Consider the following 27,395-nt stretch of genomic DNA (forward strand, 5'->3'; position numbering starts at 1 on the left):
TTCCAAGTAGCCGGAATTACAGGCATGCGCTACCACGCCCGGCTGATTTTTTGATTTATTGTAGAGATGAGGTCTCGCTGCCCAGGCGGGTCTCGAACCCGCGGGCTCAGGTAATCCACTCACCTCAGCCTCCCAAAGGCACGGGATTACAGGCTGAGCCACCGAGCCTAGCACTCTTTTATATTTCTAAGAATATTTAAATATTTTATGTATACGTGGTTAATGGGTATTTTAATTTAACGTCACCTTTTAGGTTTGTTGTCATTGATAGTGCTGTCTTTGAGTTCAGACTTAATAGATTTCACAGATATAAGAAAATGTAATGGAATAAAAACATTCAGCTAATACCGTGCTTCTCTTTTGGAAATTTTTGGGGTTTGGTCCCCAAACTGAATGCACAGTGGATACTTAGTCAAGTATGCTCCCTTCCCCCAAGTCATCTCATGTTCTCATGTTTTTAACCCATCACTGATTGAGTAGGTAACAGCCTTCCTGCTGTTACATCATCGTTATTATTTTTACACATGTAACTTTCAGTCTCCCCACTAATGTGTAAAACTCTGGAGAGCAGGAATAGTGTTTTAATTATTTTTGAATCTTCTTATAAAAAGAAGCCTAGGGACATACAAAAAAAGAAAGAAAGAAAAAAAGAAAGAAAGAAAGAAAGAAAGAAATGTATGTTGAACTGAATTAAAGATATGCCTACAATATTTAAAGTTTCTGTGTTACCCTCAACAGATATGAATGTTTATTAAAAACAATTACATTTTATACTATATAAAGCTATGCAACGCCTCTGTGTCTGTGCTATTTTGAAATCATAAAGTTTTCAACCATCATCCTTCGACATCATTAAAACCAATATTGAAATGAAGAGAAAAATTTCCTGTTATTTTGAATTTAAAAACAATCATTATACAAACTGCCTTAAAACTAACTGGTTTTCAAGTGAATGATTATGTGTACACAAAATTGCTTAAAATGTCAAAGCTGTGAGAACAAATCCTTAACTTTATTCTGACCCGTGTATGTTTAAAGAATGACTATTATAACATATATTATTATGGACAAGTTTTTGTTTGTAAATAGAAATACAAAATAAATACACATATAAATAGAATATACATTACAGCCAGTACTTGTAAGATTTCCAATTGCAATGACATTAAACCAAACTGTTTGCAGATACCATGCACTCAGAAGCAGCCTATGACCCAAGACAGTCCAGAATAGAAAGGTCAGAGAATCAGTGTTAAAACTCACAACTCAGGTGACTGCATTCTTGTCATCACCTCAAGAGCATATTGTTTTACATTAAACCATGAGGAAATGAAAACGATTTCATTCAGACATTTGAGCCATGAATTAGACTCAGGCTCAACCTCCCTAGCTTTGATGGATTCCAGACGAACACAAAGAATGTCTTATATTCTTTCTGTGTTCAGAATTTGCAGTGGGGTCAGTACTGATTATCTCTATGTGCTGCTTTACAGAATCTGCCAAATTAGCAAATATGTTTCAGTTCTAAAAGCAGGAAAAAATCAGAAAAATGACTAGATAAGCTGTTTGTTCTTAAGAAATAAGAAAACAAGGAATTTTCTGAGGTGTACAGGGAAAGTACTAATCATTGTAAAAGATTTGCTGTGTTTTAAAACTAAAAACAAATCTCTTTTAGAGCTCTGTAAAATGAAAACATAGAAGTATTTAAGAGATAATTCTCCTATGCTCAAGAGAGACGTAGGTGGCTAGAAAATGTCTGCTCTACATGGAATACTAGCTGGCATACAGTAGAGATGGGGTTTACTGTTTGCTGTCTTCAGTGACCTGCTGCTGCATCAATCATGAAAGGCAGAGTCTTAGGAAGAATATCCAAGGCAATGTGTTTATTTCAGAGCTGCCTCTCCTGTATTTATTGCTTCTTATTTTAATTGCTTTTGCTTTTCCTTTTCAATCCAAAGTTTAGATCTGCGATGATTAGTGGTTTTTTTTTTCCTCTCAACAGCAAAAAGTTAATATTCCATGGACCTAAGTCCATCTGGTTTGCTCTAAAGAACCTAAACTGACAATACTACATACAAACATGAAATGATAAACTACATTCTTTGAGGTGATGAGGAGTAACTTAAGAAATGTGCACTTGGGAGGCAGCCAGGCATACTTTTGATCATGCAATCACAAGAAATTTCACTGTTCTGGGGAATGTCTTCATAATCAGCTTTTGTAAAAGCACTTGACTTAGTTCACTTTCTGTCAGGTGTCTATTTAAAACACGCAGGCAATTAATCATTCCGTTATCTGAACATCCATCACTGCATTAATAAATTATGGTTCATTCATCACATGAACTACTATGTACTGTTGCAAAACTAAGCTACAACTCTCCTGGCCAATAATATATGATTTGGTGAAATATCAAGTTTCCGAGTAACGCTTATGGTGTACTTTCATTTTTGTGAAAAATATGTCTGCATGTGAGAAAGTATACATGTGTTGAGCATGAAGAAAAATGTGAAAGGATAGCTTCAATTGCCAGAGAGTAGGATTAGAAAGGGAATATGGCTTCTACCGAATCCAAGAAACACCAAAAAATAAATTAAAAGTAAAAATAAATAAAAGAAATCTCCTTGATGTGGCATCATACATTTTTCTTTGTACATTTTTATATTGCTTTATTTGTATCAATAAACATATATCTTGTAATTTGAATACCTAATAAAAAAGGGAATTTTAAAAAAATAATCAATTTGATTTGTCTTAATTTGTTAAAAAATTATGTTACTAGGTTTCTGATGCCTCTACCAACCACCATTTACTTCCTGTGTGGAGCTGGGCAATTTGCTTACTCTTTTTATACCTCAGTATCCTAGCAGCTACAATGGAAACAATAACAATACAAACAAACCTTGCAAGAGTGGTTTTGATGACATGTTAATACATGCAAAGCACTCAGAACAGTGTTCAGCCTATATTAAAGAATGACTGTCAGCTTTTAGTAGAAGTGGTACTGTATCTGGAGCTATTCGCTAGGGTTTCTGGGTAACTCGACAGGTCTTGTGACTAAAGTATATTCTACAAAGCTACCTGCTTTTGGTTCAGAGCTTTGGACGGGTTTCCTCATTTAAATATTGATGGAAGAGAGGTAAGAAGAACTGCAAGCTTTTTCTTATTAAACAGAGTCAAAAGTGATCAAAAGCAGCCAAGGCTGCTTAATTCTTAACTAGGGAATTTCAGCCCTTAAAATTAAAATATAATTCAGGCAAAATTTATATTTTTAAAATTAAGTATCCTGATAATTGTGGTTTCTTGACAAGTGGTTGAAAACTGTTACTTTCAGGTAATATAGACAACATTTTTCATTATTCCTGCTTTTTAAAGTAATTATTTTAAAATAATTTTAAATAATATGTTTAAGCTGAATGTAACACACCGAAATATATGTGCTTACTACACTTTTAATTGAGAATACAAGTTATGAGTATTTTCCTATGTCATTTAAAATCACTTCAACCACACAATAAGATGTGTTCATAAATTCTCATAATACTATAAGAAACGGATCGGCAGTAGTGGGAAACTGCGGGGGAGGGGGGGAGGGCACACTTCATCAACAAGGGAACCTGCATAATGAATTGTACCACACATCTTTAACATAAATTTTTTTTTAAAAAGATGTGTCCATAAATGATATGTAGTACTGAAGTAAAATTAAGAAATACAACATTTAAAAATTACAAACAGCTATGGCTCTAAAAGGGATAGTAAGCAACAGGTATGGCAAACCAAACGTGTCAGAAGGGTTTCCCTTTCTTTAATACCTATACCCTTGTCCTTCTGCCTTCTTTGTGGTTCTGTTTCGCCAGGAACCAAATGGCAACAGAAATCCACCTGTTTGGTCCCATAAACACAAAGATGTGATTTCTCACTTGCACAGAAATCAGAGAGTTATTTCATAATGGAACTAGGAAACGTTTTCTTCCTAACAGAGGAAGCAAAAACAGATGGAGGCTGGTAGATTCCACCTACCCCGGGCTGTTTTTGTCCTTCGTCATTTCTTTGCAGGTGAACAGGCAACCTTATAGCTACCTGGGAGCTCAGTCGGATCTGATGAGAGTTTTGTTACCTGAGCCTGGTACTAGATGTCTTGCAAGCTCCACCCACTACCTCCGCTAGGAGCCTGGCTGTTTGGTCGTGGTGGTGGGGGGGAGAGGGGGGAGGTACAAGTATACAGACCAACATCCAAGGGAAAAGGAGACCCCAAACCCCACGAAGCAAGCTGTCATCACCCTAAAAATATGCTGTTCACTGAGTACAATGAAGGGAGCTGTTAAATGCAATTACTCTTCAGCTATGTAGGTGAGAAATATGCTTCTGGAAGTGTATTTTTCTTCACATACTACAAAGAAAACAGAAACGATTTAGAGACAGTGCCTTTTAAACTTTTAAACACCAAGGAACATAAGCGTATCGGCGTTGACACTGCTATCACTATAATTCATTGCGTGGTCACTATAGACTGTTTTAAACAATTTTTTATTGTATTAAACAATTACAATAATTGTTTAAATGCATTACTTAGTTAACCTCACAGTGGCCTATGAGGTAAACATTATCCATATTTCCATTTTACAAAAGAAAGAGTGGAAAATAACCAAGACTGAGGAATTTGCCCAAGCTTACAGAGTTAGTTCATGACAGACTTTAGATTTGAATTCTATACTGTGAGACCTCAGAGACTGACTTTTTGAGTACTTCTTCTCATTTCCCTCGCTTGCATTGCTTTCAGGAGAGCCCTTCATATCACCAGATCATTCTTCCTTTATATTAAAAGAATAATACTTAGATAAGGTATATTAGTGATTTCTTGTCAAGAATTCTATAGGAAATAAGCTTTAGTTACCCAAAGTCAAAATAATATTCTCAAAAAGTTTAAAATGCTCTCAAAGAAACATCTGACTTTCATTGCATTTTCAAAATAGGGGGTGTGGATGATGATATTAAAAATCTGTAAATACGGTTTTCATCTGTATTTACCAAGTGTCATAACAAATAGAAATACTTTACCAGAAAGAGTTAAGCCATGTATCTCTAAGGAATAAGTTGGGAAAAAACCTTATAAGATTTTTTTTCATCTTAGATCCATGTAAAAATTTGATTTGAAAGTAGAGAAGCTCTGTAAGGATTCCAAAAAGTCATGAAATAGTATAGCCCCAAGGTACTTCCACACATTGACTTGCTAAAAAAAAAAAGTAGAAATGAGTTAACTCCTCAGAGTACAAGCCAATTTGTTAAGAAATCAATTGTATTTGAACACAACAAGGGTTCGCCTTGCTGATTTCTAGAGGTAACAGTGACAGGGAGATGAGCCACCTCTCAACACAGTTATTATTTTTTACTGTCATCTATCTGCCTGGACTGGAAGAAAAAACTACCACAAAGCTAACGTCCATTTCATAGCCTAATAAGAAAGGGCTCTGCTTGCTTCTCTCTGCAAACATTATAATTTGAAAAGATGGCAAGGCTTTGTCTGTCAATGAGTTTGTTAACCACCATGCCCAACTGGAGAGAAATTAAAGCCAACTTGTTTGTTAGAAAGGACATAGTCTGGCTCACAAAAATTCCATTTTTGCCACTAATCTTCAGGAGGAACTAAATTTTTCTAGCACTTTAAGTAGAAAGATACAACTTGCCATGCCTAGAATATCTTCCTAAAGCTTTGTAATATGAGTAGTGCCAAGCTGTGAACTAATTAGCTTGAAGGTACTTTTATTCATTTCCCAAACATTTCTACCTAACAGGTAGACTCTGATCAAGTGGACATCTAGAGTAAACTTAAAAAGTAAAATTAAAGTCAATAAAGCAACAGGTAGACCTGGACAGAAAGAATCATGATGGATTCTCTGCCTGGGTGAGAGTAGTGAGAGGGTGCATAGGAGAGAGGCATGGTATTGAGACCGGCTGAAAGTGGTGCTATCTAGTGGTGCCGCCCCGAACCACGACCCAGACAGTAATGAACAGTTCTCAAACTGTGGGTACCACGTGGCTAGCTTCAGGATCTTGCAGGTGAATTTAGCCGGCTCTGTGAAAATCCTAATGTGCGAGTGGGCTCTTACAGTTGAGCAGTTAAGTCTCATGGTAGTTTTCACCCCTACACGGTTGGTTTGGTTTATAATGATTCAGAGTCCTCCCTTCTTGGGTATTTCATGCCTAAATAAAGCCCTTTAAATGACTACAAATTTGTCACCAGTCCATGAAGTTATACTAGAACGAAAATAGGGGTGATGAGTGTGTTTGTCTACTTCACTGTGCTGCAAGCCTCTGTAATAGCAGGACAGCAAGTGGAGATTATTGGGACTGCTTTAGTAGTTTCCATTTAATTCCCTGTAAATAAATAGCTCTGTTGGTAGACTCATTAGACAAAGGATTTAGAAATGCCAGAAGAATTCCCCTTGACTTCCTAATGCCTATCGCTCAAGGTCATATCTAAAGTATTTTATATTTGTTCTTAAATACTACAATTTACATTAAATTCCCCTAATGCTAACATGTGAAGTATTTATAAGAGAAGACCCCCCCAAAAACCAGAATTATCTTTTGGAGAGTGGGACCCTTGTAGTACAGGCTTCTCTTGCTAGGTAAGTGTTCTAGGAACCCATCAGCATCAGTGTATTAGCTAGCAGCGTTCAGCTTCAGTGAAGTTATTTATTTGAGATTATTTCAATGCTTTTGCCCTTTCGTGATGAGTAAATTACGAGGGCTCCTGTCCATACTACGTTGAACGTACAGCAGTTTTTGACCCAAACTGGTATGACCCTTGTGCTCCACCCTCCTTATTCACCTAATCTCACCCTGAGCGACTCTTTGTTTTTTCTTTCCCCAGATAATAAAAGTGCTCAAAGGGAAACATTTTGCCCATGTGGAAGGAAGGAGTAAAACAAAAAACAGCAGAAGCACTAAAAATGATCAAAATCGATGAGTTCAAAAATTGTTTTGAGCAGTGGAAAAACATCTCAATAGGTGTATTGCGTCAAATGGAAAGTACTTCGAAGATGGCTGAAGTTTAAACATGCAAGAATACATACATGGTTTTTTAAATAAGTAAACTCTATTTTCTGAGGTTTCCCCTATACACAGGGGATGCATATGCATGTGTGTGTGTGTTTACATATACATTTTCTACAAGAATTTTGGAATTAAATTTTTCAGATGATATTGTTTTATAAAAACTCAAACGAGGAATAAACATTTCAAACAGAAGTTTATAAATTCAAGCTCATTCATAAAAAATAAAAACAAAAATAAATGATGTGTTAATAGTCATACTGGGAGTATGGTAAGAATGGGAGTATTTATTTTTATACATCTAACCTGAGAATATAAATTGCTGAAAAACACTCTGATCATCTAGGTTAACATGCTGCACTGGTATTTTAACTTCCTCTTTGGTGATATGTTCAAAGACTAAAGATAAAATTTGATTTTATTATTTAAAAATTCAAACTGCTGAATAGTCTTTTTAGTATTACTTTTGAATTGCCTATATGCAAGTGGAAACTATGGCTAGAGTCTATTCATCACTGACTTGATAATTTTTAGATGCATGCTGAGGCCTATAATAAGCTTTAACCATCAATTGGAAGTTATTCTATCACCCAATACCAGAAAGAAATGAAAGTCACTTTTTAACTACATATCATATAGCTTACCACATAATATACCATATACTATATAATTTCTCAGCTACTGAAGTCAGCAGTGCTTTCAGCATGCAGAAGGAAAAAAGAAACACATTTTCCGTAGAGATTGAGATGATTGCCCGGTGACATTTATTGGTATTGAGGACACATTGAGCAGAAGTCCATATGGCATCCCTAAGCATGACTGTCCAGCAAATGTTGCACTCCTTCCTTCAAAGCAGAGCCTATTAGACCATAGCTTTTTGGGAATAGGGTGTGGGTATCAGACTATACCAATACATTACAAGACTATAATAATCTGGGTAATACCCTAGAGTTTCTAAAAGGGCTGTCTGCTTTGAAAACTACCAATGAAGGCCCACTGAGGAGAAGCACCACTATGAATGCTTTCTGACACATGGGAGACTTTTCTCAAAAGGTCAATTAAGTGAAATTTTATTCATGTTTCCAAATACCAGCCACAGTGAAACGTCACTTATCTAGCAACGTCACCTATCCAGAACCCAGTCAAAGATTTAAAAATTCACAAATTCTCAAATATTTTACTCACATAAGAACTTTAAGTGCAGAAACTAATTAGAACTACATCCAAGAGTTTATTTTCATTATTAACCTAATAATGTTTCTATCTGGTTTCTCATTCATTCAATGAATGTATTGAACACTTTGGTGAACTCATGGTGGCACATTCCTAGGTGCTAAGCATTCAACAGTAAGAAAAAGATTTATGTCTTTATCTTGTGGGTAAGATAAAACCCACAATGTCTGAGTGACAAATAAAAATGTGGTTGAGGTGGGGTGGGTAATGACTATTAGCCATATGGGAATTGCCTAGAAGGAATGAATTCAGAAACCCTACTGGCCTAGAATCTCTAAATTTAACAGCAAATGTGAGAAAAAGAAAATCAAATATCAGGAAAAAATTGAACTGAATAAAAACAATTTAAAAAACAAAAATAATGGTTTTAGTTCAGGCTGCTATAACAATACCATAGACTGGGTACCTCAAACAAACTTTTTTTTTTTTTCTTATAGTTCGGGAGGTTAGATGGCTCTGATGAGAGTACCAGCTGGGGTCAGGTAATTGGTGAGGGCACCCTTCCTGGTTTGCAGAGGACTATATTCTCACTGTGTCCTTACATGGTAGAGAGAACACTCTGGTGGTCCCTTCAACTCCTTGTAAGGACACTCATCCCATTACTAGGACTCTGCTCTCTTGACCAAATCTAACCCTAATACCTCCCAAAGCCTCCACCTCTAAATGCCATCACATTTGGAATTAAGGTTTCAACATATGATTTTTTTTTTTTCTATTGAGTCGGAGTCACAGTTTGTTGCCGAGGCTGGAGTGCAGTGGCATACTCCTGGCCACCACAACCTCGATCTGCTGGGCTCAGGTGATCCTTCTGCCTCAGTCTTCCAAGTAGCTGGAACTACAGGCGTGTGCCACCACATGTAGCTAATTTTTCTTGATTTATTGTAGAGATGAGATCTCAACAAGTTGCCCAGGATGGTCTCGAATCTCAGGCTCAGGCAGTCCTTTCACCTTGGCTTCCCAAAGTGTTGGGATTATAGGCCTGAGCCATTGTGCCCGACCTCAACATAAGAATTTTAAGAGGGCACAGAAACTCAGTTCATAACAGTAACAAACAAAAATATAGACACAATGTTTAAAAAAAACGAATGTCTTCTGAATATTAACAATAGCCCAAACAACAACACAACTATCATTTTCATTATTTTTCTCAAAGCAGGGTTCTAAGTACCATCATGCATTATCTCATTTAACCATTCCAGCACAATGGAGATGGGACTCTTAATAAACCCAGTTCATATAGAGGTGTGGGCTAAGGTACTTACAGGTCAGTAACTGTTCCAAGATCCCGAGGCTAGTAAATTACCAGCACCAGAGAAATGCTAATCTAATTCCATACCTATCAGACAACTTTAATGGCCCTGCACTAACATGCGAGGCTGTATCTTAAGCACACTGCAGTCAATATTATTGAATCTTAACTGTAGGCTTGGCATTGTTAAGTTCTTAAGAGACATAATCTGATCTACAACTTAGAACAAATTCATAAGAACAGCACTACTTTTATTTTCATTTTACAAATGATCAAAGTCAATCTCAGAGCAGCTAAATAATTTTCCCAGTTACAAAGCAGAAAACCCAGTACTGTCCAATAGCCATAGAATATAAACCATATATGTAATGCTCAGAGAACCAAATAAAAAGTACAATCCCATCCACAATAACCACACACACACAAAAAGAAATACTTTGGCTTCTTCCTAATAAAAGTGAAAGATCTTTACAACAAAAACTACAAAACACTGTTCAAAGAAATTAAAGAAGACACAAACAAATGGAAAACTATTCCATGTACATGGATTGGAAGAATCAACATTGTTAAGACGTCCGTCCTACTCAAGGCAGTCTATAAATTCAACGCCAATACTCATTAAATTACCAACATCATTCTTCTCAGATCTGGAAATGACAGTACAGAAATTCATATGGAAACATAATGACCACGAATTGCCAAAACAATCCTCAGCAAAAGAAACAGAGTGAGCGGTATTATACTTTCAGAGTTTAAATTTTATTATAAGGCCACAATAATCAAACTGGCCTTGTATTAGAACAAGAACAGGAACAGAATAGAGATTCCAGAAACAAAATCTCAATTTCTCAAACAACTCACCTTATATAAAGCCTCCACCAACAACCACTGGGGAGAGGAGAGCCTATTCAGTAAATGGTACTGGGAAAACTGGCTGACCACATGCAGAAGAATGAAACAGGACCTCTAACTATCAACATACACAAAAATCAACTCTAAATGGATCAAAGATCTAAACACAAAACTTCAAACTATAAGAATTTTAGAAAATGCAGGAGACATCCACAAAGAAGTTGGGATAGGCAACCAATTCCTGATCAAAAGCCCATGCCATAAGAGATAAGATAGACAAATGGGACCTCATCAAACTGAAAACCTTCTGCAAAGCAAAGGAAACCATCAAGAGAGTGGGAAGACAGTCCACAGAATGAGAAAAAAATATTTACCAACTGTATATCTGACAAAGGCCTAACATTCCTAACATTCAGGATTGACAAGGAACTCAAATGTGCTAAAAGGAAAAAAAACAAACAGACCTATTAAAAAATGGACAAAAGATATAAATAGACACTTCTCTAAAGAAGACATACAAGCAGCCAACAGATATATGAAAAAATACTCAGTCTCTAATCATCAAAGAAATGCAAATCAAAACCATACTGAGATACCACCTAACTCCAGTCAGAATGGCCATCATTAATAACTCAAAAATAACAGCTGTTGGTAAGGATATGGAGAAAAGGGAATGCCTCTATACAGTTGGTGCGAGTGTAAACTAGCACAACCTCTGTGGAAATCAGTGTGGCATTTTCTGTAAGATCTAAATATTGACCTTCTATATGACCCAGCAATCCCCCTTCTCGGAATATACCTGGAGGAACTGAACTCATTCTACAAAAAAGATACCTGAGCATGCATTTTTATTGCAGTACTATTCACAATAGCAAAAACATGGAACCAACCACACTGCCCATCAAAAGTGGACTGGATAAGAAAATGAGGTACATATACACAATAGAATATTACACAGCCATAATGAAGGACAAAATTATGGACTTTGCAGCAACTTGGATGGACTTAGAGTCTATCATACTCAGTGATCGATCACAGAAACAAATAACTGAGTGCCATATGTTTTCACTCATAAGTGGACACTGAACATTTATCATAATACTGTAAGAAAGGGATTGGCAGTAGTGGAACACTGCCAGAGGGAAGGAAAGGGGAACACATAAGATCAAGAAGGATATGTGATCCCAAATAAGGTGAAGTGAGGACAAATGGGAGACCCAAACTTCACCTTTACGATGACGACTTACATACCTAATCCTGAATTGTACTCCACATCTTTAAAATAAAAAAGAATATAAGCCATGTATGTAATTTTAACTGTCCCAGAAACCACATTATAAAAAAGTATCTTTAATCATGTTTTATTTAATCCAGCACATCAAGATATTATCATTTCAACATGTAGAAAATATAAAAATTATTAATGAGATATTTTACATTCTTTTTTCATATTACATCTGGAAAATTCAGGGTGCATTTTTCATTTACAACATATGTCAATACAAACTAGAGTCTCCTGCTTTGAACACTATAATATAGGAAATTAGAAGCATTTCTCTGCTTTTGGCGAGTTTCCCAATCTCTTTCCTTATTAGGTTACTTTGGATTTGCATATAACTGCTCAACAATTTAGTACTTGTGTCTCTACCTTGATCTTCAAAATGTACCTCTATGTTGATATTCATGGATGCAATCAGATTCATCTGTATAACAAAGTATGTGTGAACAGTCCCTAAAGATCGAAACGGCCATTAGAAAGCGAACATCTGAGACACTTGCTTGCCCTATTCCCATGGCACCTCATATATGCTGTCTTGTGTATTTATTTATCTTTCTCTTTTCTCACATCTCTCTAGCTACAGTATAAGCCCCTGAGGACTTTTCTTTGCATCTTTACAGTCGCAGTCTCAGTGTCATGTACCTATTAGACAGTCAATGTGTTTTAAGAGATGACAACTGAGTACCTTGAAGAGCCGTCTTGCAGCCTTCGCTGTATCTGCCACAGCACCTTGGCATAGACTGTCAATTCATTTATTGAGTGAATACGTTTTGCTTCACTGGTTAATTTGAAAAAGTCTACTGCACTCAGTGTGAAATAGCCATTATAGAGATTATATAAGAGGGTTGCTGGAGATCATCTAAAATTTAGAAATTTATTTGCCATCCCTTATTCATATGAACCTGTTGCCAAATTGGGGTCAAGATTCCTAATCTTGTTCTCTTTTCACTGGTTTCCATGATTTCTTTCTGTTTATACTCTTCTTAATTTGTCCCAAAAGGAGAGTACTGTCCTCTGGGGCAAAGATCAAAGTAATGAAATAAAGATTGTGGACTGTTGAAAAAAACCTAGTTGTATTGGCATGAAAGACAGAAAATCGTAGTGTAGCCTCAAAAGAAAAGGTGAGAATAAATTCCATTCTATGCTAAAAATCTGTTATTTTGGAGATATGAAGAGGGACATTTTATTCAATGCAAAAATATGCTATGAAATGAGACCTTAAACATTACATGTTGTCATCTAAAGTTTAGAATTATAGCTTCTAGAAATAATATTCCCCTGTACATTGATAGCCTTGCTATTCTTGTTAAGAGATTACTCACAAGTATGCTGATGCATTTAAACATCATTTCCTTAACAAACTGGAATTTTTTTTTTCCACAGAAGCACAGGAACTTGAGAAATTATCTCACAATGATTTTTAAAGGAAATTATGTGGAGATGAAAATCAGTATAAATGGTAAGAGAAAGCATTTTGGAGCCTTATAAATCTGGACTTGAATCCTGATTATGCCACATAGTGCTGCTGGACTAAAAGCACATAGAATGGACAGATGCTATTTTTTTTTTTTTTTTTGCTCAGGCAGCAGTCATCCCCCTTTCTTTTCAGGGAAGGACTAATGTGCAACTTATCCTCTTCTTTCCATGGTGTTTGAGTTATGTTGACCTCACTTCCCTGCCCCTGGGGAGAGCATGGGATTCAGGCCAAGGAAAATGATATTTAATTCCAGAAATGTACAGGAGGTATAGGGAGGGAGGCACAGCTGGTCTACTAAGAGATGGTGAACAGAGAGGATGTGCACCTGCAGCGTCTAGATGCTATTAATGCCACCTCAGAAAGGAAGGCTGTGAAGGTCGCAGACAGAGAGGAAAGTGTGATCCTGAAATGGAGAGTTTATTCTTTGGGCTCAGGCACATTTGAAGCCAACTCTACCCCTAGACCTTCTGTGAACCATTAAAACTGAAGTTTTCTGTCACTTGAAATTGTCGAGGTCCTGCTTGGAATCCTAACTGCTCAGAGGCTGAAGTGGGAGAATCACCTGAGCCCAAGAATCCGAGGCTTCAGTGAGCTGTATCACAACACTGCACTCCAGCCTGAACAACAAAGCTAGAGACACTGTCTCAACAAACAGACAGACAAACAAATAAGAAAAAATTAAGCACAAAGAAAAAAGAAATTGTAAGGTCCTGATAAAAACTGTAAGATATCAAACTTCACTTAATCTCAATTTTTTAAAGTGATAAAATAGGCACAACCCCTCACCCATCTTATTAGGTTGTGGTGAGGAGTAATTTGGATTATATTCATAAAGCCCCTGGAATACAGTGGAAAGGCATTCAATCAGCGGTGGCTATTTTGATTCTAAGTGGGGCTTGAGAGTGAGGTTGTTAAGAATTTGAGCTCTTGACCCCCAAACAGATCACGTTTGAAACTTGAATATGCCAATGACCAGTAGTGCACACATGAGTGAGATTATAACTCAATTCTAGTTTCCAAATTTGCAAACTGGGAATAACGACATGCATTTGATAGACAGCTCGTACCTATTGGAAATGACATAAACAGGGGCTTTGCTCACTGCATGGCACATGGCAGTCATGAAATGTTGACTATTGTTTACATTATTACTGACTTCCATAATTACTAACTCCACTGTAAGGATAAAGCATTATAAATAGTATCTGTTTTAGTTTTTAGGCTAAAACATATGATAATTTTAATTTTTTCTGCGGATAAGAAAAAATATGTGATGCAGGTTTGAAAAAAGCTAGCATAAACTTCAAAAGTGAAAATGGATGTGGCAACATCCAGAATAAAGGTAAAGCCCTACTTTCCTCTTCCTCCATCTGGCCACTTCTGGTCAGTCAGAACACTTTCCATTGGTCATGAAAATATGACTGACCTCATCCTATAAAGCAGTGATGAATCAGAGCACTGAAGGGTAAGGAAATATGTCACATGAAGATGGTTATCATATCTGGGGATGCTGAACTTCCAGAAAGCAGAGGGAATTCGATAGGGCCACTTGCTACAGTGGTGAAGAGGGAATGTTCCAGAAGACCAGATAGCAAAGTAAAATAATGGGGAGGTAGCGTCACTTTTATTTTGAGTCAAAAAGTACCCACTTTCCATGGATGGATGGTTACCTCTGTCTGGTCACATAAAGGGTGTACTGGTTCTTCATCTGGGATATAAAGTCTTACCTACAAGTCTCCAATGTGCTTATAAAGTCACACAAACATAAATAATTCAAGCTTTTATAAAAGATTAAACAGATGTACTGATATTTATCAGGAATGGACACGTCCCTTTAATAGCATCACAGATCTTCACACTCAAGGGTAATTAAGGAGAAGACCTGACTGAATAACTGACAAGCCCAGATTAGTAGGTAATTTTGTTGTTTTTTTATGTGTGTTTGGGTAGCCTCTATCAATAGCAACAAAACCAGCAAGTGAAGTTTTGCTGCCAATAAGAGCCCTTCAGAATCTGTACTAATAAACTCCTTAGTCAGTTTTCAAGGTTCCCTCCTGTCCCACCAATGTCACCTCCCATTCTCTCACTTCCTCAGCCACACTGACCTTGGTGTTCCTCAAACACTGCAAACACGTTTCCATCCTCAGCATTGGTCACTTGTCGTTCCTTTGACCAGTCTTTTACCAGGTGTCTGCACTGCGATGCCTCATTCAGCACTCAGCTCAACTATTGCCTCCTCAGAGGTGACATTTGGCCACCACAGCTAAGGCAGTTCTGCCTCACCCCACTCTGGCTACTTTCAGTCACGCTGCTCTGTGTTATCTGTTTCACAGCAACAGTCACCACACCGTGGGGCCTGTCTTGTTGAAACATTTGGTCACTTGTTAATTATCTCTCTCCCTCACTAAGTTTAAAGGGAATAAAGACCTCAACTGTTTTATGCATAATGTATCTCCAGCATCAAGAATAGCACCTGCTTCCTAGGAAGCACTCAATACATAGTCGCTGAATGAATGAACTGGATTTTCTTAATCCATTCAACTTTAACATTAGTTAATTTTTAATTTTTCCTAGCACAGATAAACTTTTTAAATATAGAAGTAAAAAAAAAACAATAAATATAAAGGTAAGGTTTAGGTTAATTTCTGTCCAAATGGTTACAAATTAAGAAAAATGAACTCAGCTTTTTATTCACCCAGAATTATTGAACAATGAGCAAGTAAAAGCATCACTCCTGAGAAAGCAATTTTTTTCTTTTTTGAGTTGGAGTCTCACTCCTTCACCTAGGCTGGAGTGCAGTTTCATGCACGCTCACGGTCACCCCAGTGTTGAAATTCTGGGCTCCAGCAATCCTTCGCCTCAGCCTTCTGAGTAGCTGGAACTACAGATGCATGCTACTATGCCTGGCTATTTTTTATTTTTTACTGCTGAGATGAGGTCTCGCCAAATTGTCTGGGCTGGTCTTGAACCCACAGACGCAGGCAATCCACTCGCCTCAGCCTCCCAAAGTGCTGAGATTACAGACTGAGCCACCAAACCAGGCTGAGAAAGTAATTTTTTATTTTTTTTTTTAGTGACATTCAGTGGCTTCAGAGTCAAAACACATGACATCACCCATAAAGTATGCGGCTTCAAAGCACATCAAAAGCTCCTATTCTTTTGGAAATTGGCTATATTATACTTTAGTGTTACAATCCTTAATGAATTTTGCAATAGTTTTTTTCTTTTCTCCTCATCTGTACAGTATAGCAAAGTTTACAATTCTGAAACAAAACTGGCTTTTGCTTAAACTTTGGCAAACAAAATGCAAAATGCTCAATTATTTAGTGGAATAGTAGTGTTGCTTAAACCACTGGGACCATAGTAAAATCTCAAGTGATCTCATCAACATACACACCCACACAAACATGCATGCACAGAACTACAAAATGAAATGCTTTAAATGTAGGTAGCATTACTTTCTTGTTTTATTAGGAGAAAATATTTATAATTGGATCATGCGATCAGAAAAGTAGGAAACTTAAAAGATAAGTATACAATTTGCTATTTTAAAAAAATGTGATGTTATTTTTCTCCTCCTAAAATGACTTTTAAGTTTGCATGGGGACATTTGATGGTAGACTAATCACCTAAGCATAAAAATAATTTTAATGTAATTGCTTTTAAAATGAATTTAACTGCTAGGTAAAAGAAAATAGAAATGTTTATTTTGTTATATATCTACACGAAAAAAAAACAAGAAAAGTATATTTAAAAGTATATCCCTTTCAATATTATTTAGAAAAGTGAATAACTAAAAGTAACTACAACCTAGCAATAGCCATTTAAATAAACTGTATGGGATAATATTCCATAGTTAAAATGACTGAGATAGATAATAGATAGATGAAAAAATATGATAGATGATAGGTTAGATATATAGATGATAGATCTATAGATGATAGATTAGATGAGAAGTTAGATGATAGATGGATAGATAGATGACAGATTAGATAGATGGATGATAGATCGCAATATGAACATATTTTGAAAACACTGTTGATTGAGAAAAGCAAGTTACCATGAGGTACATCCAGTATGATACAATTTACATACAGTTATAAAAAATCAAAACACTGTATCCCCATAGTTCTTCATTCAACACAAAATTTTTAGGCACTTAGTCTATGTCAAACATTGTTCTAGGCAAAATAACGATAATAGAAAGTCCCTGACTTAACCTATGACCTAGTGAGGGAATAGAGAACAAGCAGATAAAAGCATGCATACATACATGGATACATTCATAAGCAAATTGTATCAGGTAGTGGTATGTTTTATGGGGAAAAATAAGGCCCTGATACAAGATCACGAAGGCAGTTCAACTACAGATGAAGTGGTTCCCTCCACCCCCTCCAGGAGATAACTTTTGATCAAAAACCAAATGCAGGCCATAAGCAAGCCACACAGGCCTTCGGATGAGTAAACCAAGGGGAAGGGTGAGTGAATGCAAAAGCCAGAGATAGAAATGTGCTTGGCGTACTCCCTAAAGGGCAAGGAGGCCAGTGTCCCTGGAGTCCCTGGAGCAGGGAGTACATGGGAGGGCAGGTGCTGTAGCCTGGATCAAACAGGGCCTCATCAAACATTGTAAGGATTTTGGATTATATTACAGGAATGATGGAGACCCAGGAAGGTATGTGATCTGATGTGTGATTTTGAAGGATCAATCTGGATGCTGAGTGGTGAAGAGATAGCATAGCATTGCACTCAAGCTATGAGACAGTAAGCAGAGAACACTTAGGAAATGTTGTAGAAATCCACACAAAAGACGACAGAGCTTGCTTAAGCAACTCCTAGCAAAAGGAGGTGAAAGGGACTAGAATTAAGATATATTTTGAAGATAGAGCCAAGCAGATGTATTATTTGTGGATAAAATGATATGTAGTAAATGCATAAGACTAAACAAGTAAATCTATGATAGTGTTACCTTTAGGGCAGGGAAAGGGGGAATAGGAAAATACAGACAAATCCACCTTTCTCTAATAATTTATTTTCTTTAGGAAAAAGTATTCTGATGGTGAACATGGTATAATATTAACATTTATTATTTTGAGATTTGGAGTAGTCAGATGTTTGTTTTATTATCTTTGTAATATTCTGGTTTTCCATATTTTCCCAGAGGAATTATATTCTATTCAGAAAGAGTGATATTTACACTTAATTTTGTCTGAGAATCATTTATTCATTAATGTATTCATTTATGTAACACATATACCTTGAGTACCCACTCATGCCAGATGCTGGTGTAGGTTCTGTTGAAGCTATTACAAGCAAAACAAAATCCTCATGGTGTTTATTCCCTGGGAGAGGAGGCAGAGTTGAATATATAGAAATATAACACAATGCCACTTTAGATTAGAAGATATGAAGAAAAATAAAGCATGATGACAGAATTATTTTAAATTGGTCCTAGCTTTGTTTTCTTATAAGGGAAATCTAACCCACTGAGTTTTATTCCTGTCATTATTAGTCATAAATTTAATAATATATCATAGGTACATGGGCAGCTGACAGTGACAGGGAGGATAAGAGCACAGACCTTGCAGTCAGAACAGCTGGGTTAGAGGTGGCAAGGATATCTGCTCTGGCTTAAAACAACAATTTATCATTTTTATTATCTTCATCATCGCCATCGTCATCATTAAATCTCATGATTTTGGGGGGTCAGGAATTTAGACTCACATAACAGGGTAACAAATTCATCTCTGTCACATGATCTCAGCTGGAACGGCTCAAAAGTCTGGAGGATGGAACAACTGTAGGCTGGCTTAGCATCCCTTTGGCATGCCTTATAAGATAGTGGTCTCAGGATAGCTGGACTTTTATGTCAGCTCAGAATTCCAATAGCAAGCCTTCCCAGTTTTGTGTGTAGAAGCTGGAAGACTTCCTATGACCTGGCCTCAAAAGTCTTAGAGCATCATCTCTTCTACATACTTTTAGTCAAACAAATTACTAAGGCCAGTCCAAATTCAAGGGAAGGGGAATTAGATATTACCTCTCAATGAGAGATGTAGCAAAAAATTTACCACAGCAAACTACTTAATTATTCAGAGATGCAGTAATCTAGTTCATAACATAGAGCAATAATGTTTAACTCAGAGATTTGTAAGAATAGACTACGTTTAGTAAGGATAATATTGAAAGTGTCTAGTATATAGTAGGACCTCTATAATGGAGCTGTTCCTTCAGTTTTATAGGAAACTAACAAAGAGATTCCAAAACTATTTCCCTCTGAGATGAGGAAGGTCCAGAAAAACCTTCAAATCCACAGGTACTGGATTGTGTTGTATTATAAAAAGGCTCTATTATTTTCTGTAGCAATTGAAAGACCACAGTAAGAAGATAAATGGAAATACTGGCTCTAAAATATTCCAGACTCTGTGGATCTGTGTTAGTGCTCACAATTTTATAACACCCATAAACTAGGCAGCAGCTTGGTTTCAGTAGAGGTAGGGTATCATTTTACACCCAGCAGGTGTTTGGAAGAGGAGAGAGTTAGGTAAGTGATGTCTTTATGCTTAGGATTACAAAATCAGTACTTTTCTTCCTGAGGCAGATGTTAAATCCAAGGCAGTTAAACATATTAATAAATGTTCCTTCCCTTAGTTCTGAAATGAAGTCAGATAGGTAAAGAGCATCATCTATATTTGAAGAAAGTATGGGAAACACAACATTCATTCCCATCTGTGCTGTATACAATTGTATTTTTAAATGCTAGCTAATTTCATACCATTGTTTTCCTCTAAGGACTAGACAAACTAAACTGGACCACTGATTTATATAACACATAAAGTTCCTTTCAATTTTTTGTAATGGCTGTTTAGATGTTTAAAAATACATATTCATTTTGAAGGGATCAATACTTCAAGAAAAATACTTAAAGAGAATAAAATATACTAATTCATTATATAAATGAAAGCACTAAGTTCTATCACACACAAAGAAAAGGCTACAGAAATCTTTCTATTCTTAGTTTTCATCTTAAGGGAACATACACCTCTATAACCATTGATTCAAGGGAGAAGCTGTTATAGAGATTACTGGTAAATATTTACACTGAACATGTATAAGTTTTAAATATACTGAATAAAATATTGGAAGGCATTTATAAATTCTACCCAAATTTTACAATCATATTTCCTTAGCAAAACTGAGAAACCCAAAAGCAGTCTGGAAAAAACCCAAACATTCCTAGTGGAGAGAGAAAAAATAAAAAATAACATACATATATGTATATATATATTCTAATACTCCTCCAAAAATGGGAAAATGTTTAATATATGTCACAGATTATCTGATAAAGTAGTATTTCTTAAGTGTATCAGATGCTCTGCTAAGATCTAAAGACAGGGAGAAGAAATCCTTAACTCTTGAGGAGCTCAAAATCATGGGCAAATATCCTTCCCTCCTCCATTGGGGATAGAGGATGGAAAGTGAGATTACGGAGGTCACCTTTAACAGAGCAGCCACTGTTAGCGAATTTCAAGCTGGGAAACAAACATGAGCAGATGTGGGTCATAGAAAGATCACATACTGGAAGAAGCATAATGTGACTCCAAGGCTGAGGGACAATAAAGCCTCTCTTCTCCTTCCTTGGCCAATTTTGGATCTGAATCCTCACTGCCACACACTGGTTATGTAGTTTCAGATAAGGATCTCAACTGCTCCAAGTTGAGTTTCAAGTTCCTATTCTGTCAAGGAGGTTTAAATCTGTGTTCCTGATTGAGCAGATAAGCATTCATGTTGGGGGTTTCCAGGGTGACCTGGGGATACCTGTTACACCAGGCCATGCCTCCAAGGCATCCCGTAATCATGAGATGCTTACCAATGTTGACATTTTGGTTTTGAATTTCTAACTCTAATATTGTTATTTCCTCAGTATATGTTAATTGTTTTTGATGCTTCAAAATCCACTTACAGTACCCAGGCACTAGACAGTTTTCCTTAAGACCAACACTCTGAACTAATCATCACTTTAATACATGAATGTTCTAATCCTATACTATATAATACTAAACAGGCTTGAAGCCCCAGCCTAGTGCCATCTACAATTTTTCACCTACATTTTTGAAAAATTATATTGAAAATTCTAGGTCCATGATTCTGGAATTCCATAGAATAATTAGCCAAATATCTGCTGAGGCAAAAACTGTAGACTAGTAGACTCCACAACCCCCTCCTTCTTTTGCTCTCTGTAGAAGAGAAGCTAGTGAGAGAAATACTTGAACATTCAGACTCTCTTGCAGGCAGGAGCAACCATGTGACAAGTCCTGATCAGTGAGAGATAGCTAAAAGTCTTTTGGGTAATAACACAGGAGAGTCTTCCATCTTTTACTCACTCCCCTCATTCCTGTGGAAAATACCCATAAAATGCATCAGGGTCCTGAGGAAATATACTTAAAGGAGTTCATTTCCTCAATAACATCCTCAGGCACCAACAATTAGGCTTCCTAGCTCTAGATTTCTTCTCATGTGAGAAAATAAACCTAGTACTTGTTTAAGCCGTTGTTTATAGCTATGTTGTCCAATATGGTTGCCACTAGCTATTTGTGGCTGTTAAATTTTAAATTAATTATCATTAAATAAAATACATAAAATAGTTCCTCAGTATTGGACAGTGCAATTGTAGAACATGTCCATCATCACAGAAATTTCTAGTTAAATATTACTGAGGAAAATTTTGTTATTTGTATGTATATAGTATGAATGCTACAGTTGCTAATATTCTAATTAAACTAGAGCAAGAAGATTTCAGTCCTCATCCCTCAACTAAGACCATGCATCAGATATTTGATTGTTTATTCCAGATTGAGATATCTCACATTGATTTATCACTTGTCCTTCATCTAAGAGATTTCTTACAGTTTCTTAGAGCATTAGATTAGCCTGTCCAAACATATTCTTCACATAGTCCCACATAGCCCCAAGTCATCAAGTATTCTCCATGGAGATAATGGCAAAATTATGAAAATTAATATTCATATGTTAATATTTCAGGAAGAAAGTAAAAACAGCCACAATCACATCATAGTAACAGCACCACCAAGTTACAGCTACTGACTTTAATTTATGATGGCCTCCCTACCAGAGTGGTAGTTCCTAGCCTTTCCAGAATCTACCAGTTTCTTTTATTCTCTTAAAAATTAATCCATGATGAGAGCTGAATCTGACACCCACATCACCCACAGCTGCATGTCTGGTGGTTTGAAGTGTTCTAAGAAGCTCTGTCTTGCAATCTCTAATTGGGCTTCAATGAATACACTCATGAATCACTCTACAAAACGTGAAGGCCAATTGTAGAATTAAAATCAATGGGTGGAAATATCTAATGAGGCAATTTCTTAAATTTTTAATTTAGTAACAGCAGAAGAGGGAGAAGTGGTAAAAATCTCAAATATATTTCTAACAAATTTCCCTATATAGTAATTTCAGTTTACTTATATGTCATAAACATGGATTATAATAATAGTATCTAACATTTATTGAGTATTTACTATAAGCCTGGCAGTCTTGCAAGTAATGTTCATATACTTTTATTTATTTATTTTTATTTTTTGAAAAAAGGTCTTGCTCTTGTCACCCAGGCTAGAGTACAGTGGTGCGATCATAGTTTACTCTTGTCTTGAACTCCTGGGCTCAAGGGATCCTCCCGCCTCAGCCTGTTGAGTAGTTAGGACTGCAGGTGCATGCCACAAAGCCAGCTAATTTTTGTACTGTTTGCACAGATGGGGTCAAACTCCTGGCCTCAAATGATCCTGATCCTCCTGTCTCAGCCTCTCTATTTGATGGAATTATAGATGTGAGCCACATCACACACTGTACACTTTTACCTAATCTTGAAAAATATGAGTATACTGTGAGATAGGTACTATTATCATCCTAATTTTGTAAATCAGGAGACCGAGAGGCAAAAAGTTTGAAAAACATTTCCAAGGTCACACAACTGAGCAGAAATGAACCTTAAATTGAAATCCACACAATCTGTATCAAGGGTTTTCATTCTTAATCACTATACCCTTAAATTGATCATGTTCCTAAAGAAGGAAGTCAGGAATTACTCAGTGATCCAGTGGAGGAAATATCACTTTAATTCATGTGCTAGGATACTTCAGAGAAATTGAAGACCACACTGAAACATTTCTTCCTCACTTATAACACTACTTCCTGAAGAAAAGAAAACAACAATCAGGAATACAAGTATTTCCTAAGACATAAAGTTACCATAGATTCAGGCTTGATCGTCCAAGTATTTTAAAAGACCAAATATATGAAGACATATGAAAGAGGCACATGACAGAACTAAGAGGCCTTTAAAGCCTGTCCAGCACTTCTGATTTTACATACCCATTGATTCATCCTTTCCACTATTATGAATTCACGCTGAGGACATAGTTTTGAATGTTGGAAAACTGTATTGGATGAATGGTCACTGTATTATTCTCCTAATAGTTAAAAATTAGAAATAATCTAAGTGTGACAAAGAGAACTGGCTACATACATAATGGGATATATAATGGAATGTTTACCCTCACTTACTAGGCAGCCATGAAAAATAATATTATTGAAGAATATTTAATTACATAGGATATTCTCATGATGTACATTTTATTGGAACAACTAGATGAAAGTCTGAATCCATTAAAATATATAGAAAAATTGGGGGGGAAAGTACACATAAATAGTTAAATGTTCACTTGGATGATTTAATTACAGATAATTCTGACATTTTCCCTTTTATTAATATTTACATGTACCTTCTAAGTTTTTCTGCAAAGAACTAAGAGTAGTTTTTTCTTCTCTTTTTTATTTTTTTGAGTTGGAGTCTCACTCTGTCGCCCAGACTGGAGTGCAGTGGCTGCCCCGGCCACTGCAGCCTCGACCTGCTGGGCTCCGGCGATCCTTCCACCTCAGTCTTTCAAGTAGCTGGAACTACAGGCGTGCGCTACCACGCCTGACTAATTTTTTATTTATTGTAGAGATGAGGTCTCGCCAAGTTGCCCCGGTGGGTCTCGAACCCACGGGCTCAGGCAATCCCCTCACCTCGGCCTCCCAAAGCGCGGGATTATAGGCTGAGCCACTGAGCACAGCCTTAGTTTTTTCTTAAGAAAGAAATGATTATTTTATTTAACAGATTTCTTGAAAAAGGAATTTAAAAGATTTCACATTTTCCCTACGCTTTATCTAAGATCAGAGGATAGAATTATTTTTCTCTGCATAGAGAGGCTCCTGAGAGCAGATAGGATTCATTACTCAAAGAAAGGGTAGCAAACTCATAGGAGATGTATGGTTTTCTTTTTCTCTTTTAAAAAAATCTTCTGTGGTTTAAAATGCTATCCACATGCACAAATCAACTGAGCCAAATTTTCCTGTACTTTTAAAATCTAATTTTGCTTTACCAAAAGTTTGAATAATGTTGGAAATCCACTGAATAAACAACTGTTCTGAACACTAAATTAGCAGAACAGAGGCCTAGAGAATAAGCTCAGTTTAGAAGTATCTTTAGACTAGATAATTTGCCTGCCAGAATTTAGCCAACTTATTTTTTTCAGATTTCTTCTAGGGTATAACCTAGCTATAAATACAGAAATAGCTTCTTAAATAAAGCCTAATCATTTAATTTGAGTGACAGTTCCAAGACAAAACCTGAGACTGCTGTGATGAAAGTGTAGGATGGTCAAAAGGACAGTTTATGACTGCATTTTAGAACAAATATTAAATCTGAGTGTATTCATCACATGCACTTTGTGGGTAATGGGTACAGTTGTTTTTTTTTTTGTTTTTTTTTGAGTTGGAGTCTCACTCTGTCCCCCAGACTGGAGTGCAGTGGCTGCTCCCGGCCATCGCAGCCTCGACCTGCTGGGCTCCGGCGATCCTTCCGCCTCAGGCTTCCAGGTAGCCAGAATTACAGGCACGCGCTAACACGCCCGGCTGATTTTTTGATTTATTGTAGAGATGAGGTCTCACTGCCCAGTTTTGAAAGACTGAATTTACAGTAATGAGAAACCTGGGCCCTCTTGAAGTGTTTTTCCTTATTAATTTTTATTTAACTAGATGCTAATTTAATCAATTATAGTAAGAAACAAAACTTCTAGGGGGCCAGACTATTTATTCATTATGAGAGCAAAGATGGTGGCTCTGTGAAAACCAGAGTCCAGGCTGTGATCCAGTGGACTGGCTCAGCTCTAGAACTAATGTCATTGAGCTCTGGAAATCAGAGGAATCCAAAATGCTTGTAATGTTGGATATTTATCCTGGTCAGCTGGGGGACCATCTCTCCTGGCTAATACCAAAGACCGTTTTGACCTTCTCTTTTGTAGGCTCCATTCAAATCGTTCATCTCTTTAAAAATCTCTATAATATTAAATATCCATATAACATCAAGTGAAGTGAAGTGTAGTGTTTAAGAGCAAGCATAGTCTTGGGTGTCAGAAAGAAAAAGATTCAAGTTCCAACTCCACAATTGACTGTGGTCTTAGGCAAGTTACCTTTAAAGCTTCTCTCTCTTTTTAAAATCTAGGGTAATTAAATCTAGGATAATTAAAATAGCTACCTTATAGAGTTGTGAGCACTAAATGAATGCTCTAAAATGGCATAAAAATGAATGCTCTAAAAATGGTAGTTATTGCCATAAGGGTGAATATGCACCATGAAACTATAACGTCTACTGCCAGAGAATTTCTCTAAACACCCACATAATCAGAACATTGGGGTATAATTAGCACTGGCCACTCTTACAGTTGTATAGAAATGATCAGTCTCTTTGCATATATTTAATGGAAAAGATCCTTTCTTGTTGCTGTAGACTGATTGGATAAATGGCCCCAACTAATGGCCTCTCCTACCCTTTAATACTGTGTTCCCCTCTCAGTCTAATGCTGAGCCCTATCACACGGCTTGCCTTGACCAATGAGACAGAAGCAAAATGGATACAAACAGAGGCCTGAATAAACATTTGCTCATTTGTGTTTTTAGCCTTGCTTCTCTGAGAGCATCATGAGAACATACCTAGCTTAGCCTTCTGAAGGACAATAATAGACAGGTACATAAGAAGCATGTGGGAGGGAGTACAGTTATCCCAGCTGAGGCAATCCCAAACCAACCCACAGCTAACTACTTGAAAGAATCAGCCAAAATCAGCAAAACTGCCTCTCCATCCTGCAGCCAACCACAGACTTAGAGTGAGCCTAGAAAACCACCATCTGACCTACAGATGTATGAATAATAAATGCTTGTTTTAAACTATTAAATTCTGGGGCAGTTTGTTACATGGCACCATTTTGACAATAGATAACCGATATACTTGTAGATTAGCAAAGAAGACTGAGCTTTCCAATTTTAACTTGCAACTATACAACTTAAAATTAGGTCAGGAAGTCTAGACATGTTAAGAGCAGAATTCTATATTAGTGTTCTCCAAAGTATTTGTGTGTGTATATATTGTATTGTGTGTGTGCATTATGTGTGTGTACATTGTGCTTGGGGAGGTCAGAGAGACACAAACCCAAGTGTCCCAAGAAATTGTCTACATGATAGTGGTATGAAAGATGTTAACATTTCTATTTGTGTTAATAATTATATTTGTGGAATATATTTGTCATGTAGATAATGTTATTAAAGTAGCTCATATAATTTATTAATAAATATGCATATGTATTGGAGGTACATGTTTTATTAGTGGGGTACAACCTCAAAAACGTCCAGAGACCATTGATCTTGACTTGCTTACATTTGGTTATTTTCACTTTCATAATAGTTCTCCTCATAGTGCGAGTATTGATGGTGAGTAATCTATTCAGAAATTAAATGAAGACCAGTTAGATGTCATTCTTCTCTTCTGAATCTCTTGAGATTTTAAATGTACTCAAAAATTATTAGTATTAAATTAAGGTAAACTGAAAAATAAAGGTAAGTAACTCTAAATTATGTATATTTTTTATTTTTAAATATATTTTCAGTGTTTAGAACAGTTGCATGGGAAAGTGCCGCACGGTCTCTTTGACTTGAGAGCATTCCTAAAATATTAATACCTTAACTGGACATACCAATAATGGGGTAGGATATCTTATTAACACTTTAAGGGCTTTTATATATAAAATATTTTAGTACCAAATATTTAATCATTAAATGCCCATAGACACAATTATCTTAATGATTATAAAGATTTGGTAGTCTGTAATTTTTATAAGAAATTGCATAGATCAATGTTT

General features: G+C 36.4%; 1 protein-coding gene across 3 annotated transcripts in view; it reads right to left on the bottom strand.

Moving 5' to 3' along the window:
- Positions 1-27,395, bottom strand: part of OXR1 (oxidation resistance 1) — a 411,904-nt gene that overhangs the window by 336,277 nt on the left and 48,232 nt on the right. Inside the window, exon 1 of one of the 3 annotated variants that reach the window (XM_021710493.1) lies at positions 4,024-4,142. The exons of the other annotated variants lie outside the window; for them this stretch is intronic. Coding sequence (XP_021566168.1) covers positions 4,024-4,049 — 26 coding nt within the window. The 5' untranslated portion in view covers positions 4,050-4,142. Of the gene's footprint in view, positions 1-4,023; positions 4,143-27,395 lie in introns of those variants that run through there. 3 annotated transcript variants of the gene reach the window in all.

The sequence above is a fragment of the Carlito syrichta genome, unplaced genomic scaffold (genome assembly GCF_000164805.1).
Source record: "Carlito syrichta isolate Samal-C Ts95f unplaced genomic scaffold, Tarsius_syrichta-2.0.1 Scaffold78725, whole genome shotgun sequence".
Taxonomy (NCBI): Eukaryota; Metazoa; Chordata; class Mammalia; order Primates; family Tarsiidae; genus Carlito; species Carlito syrichta.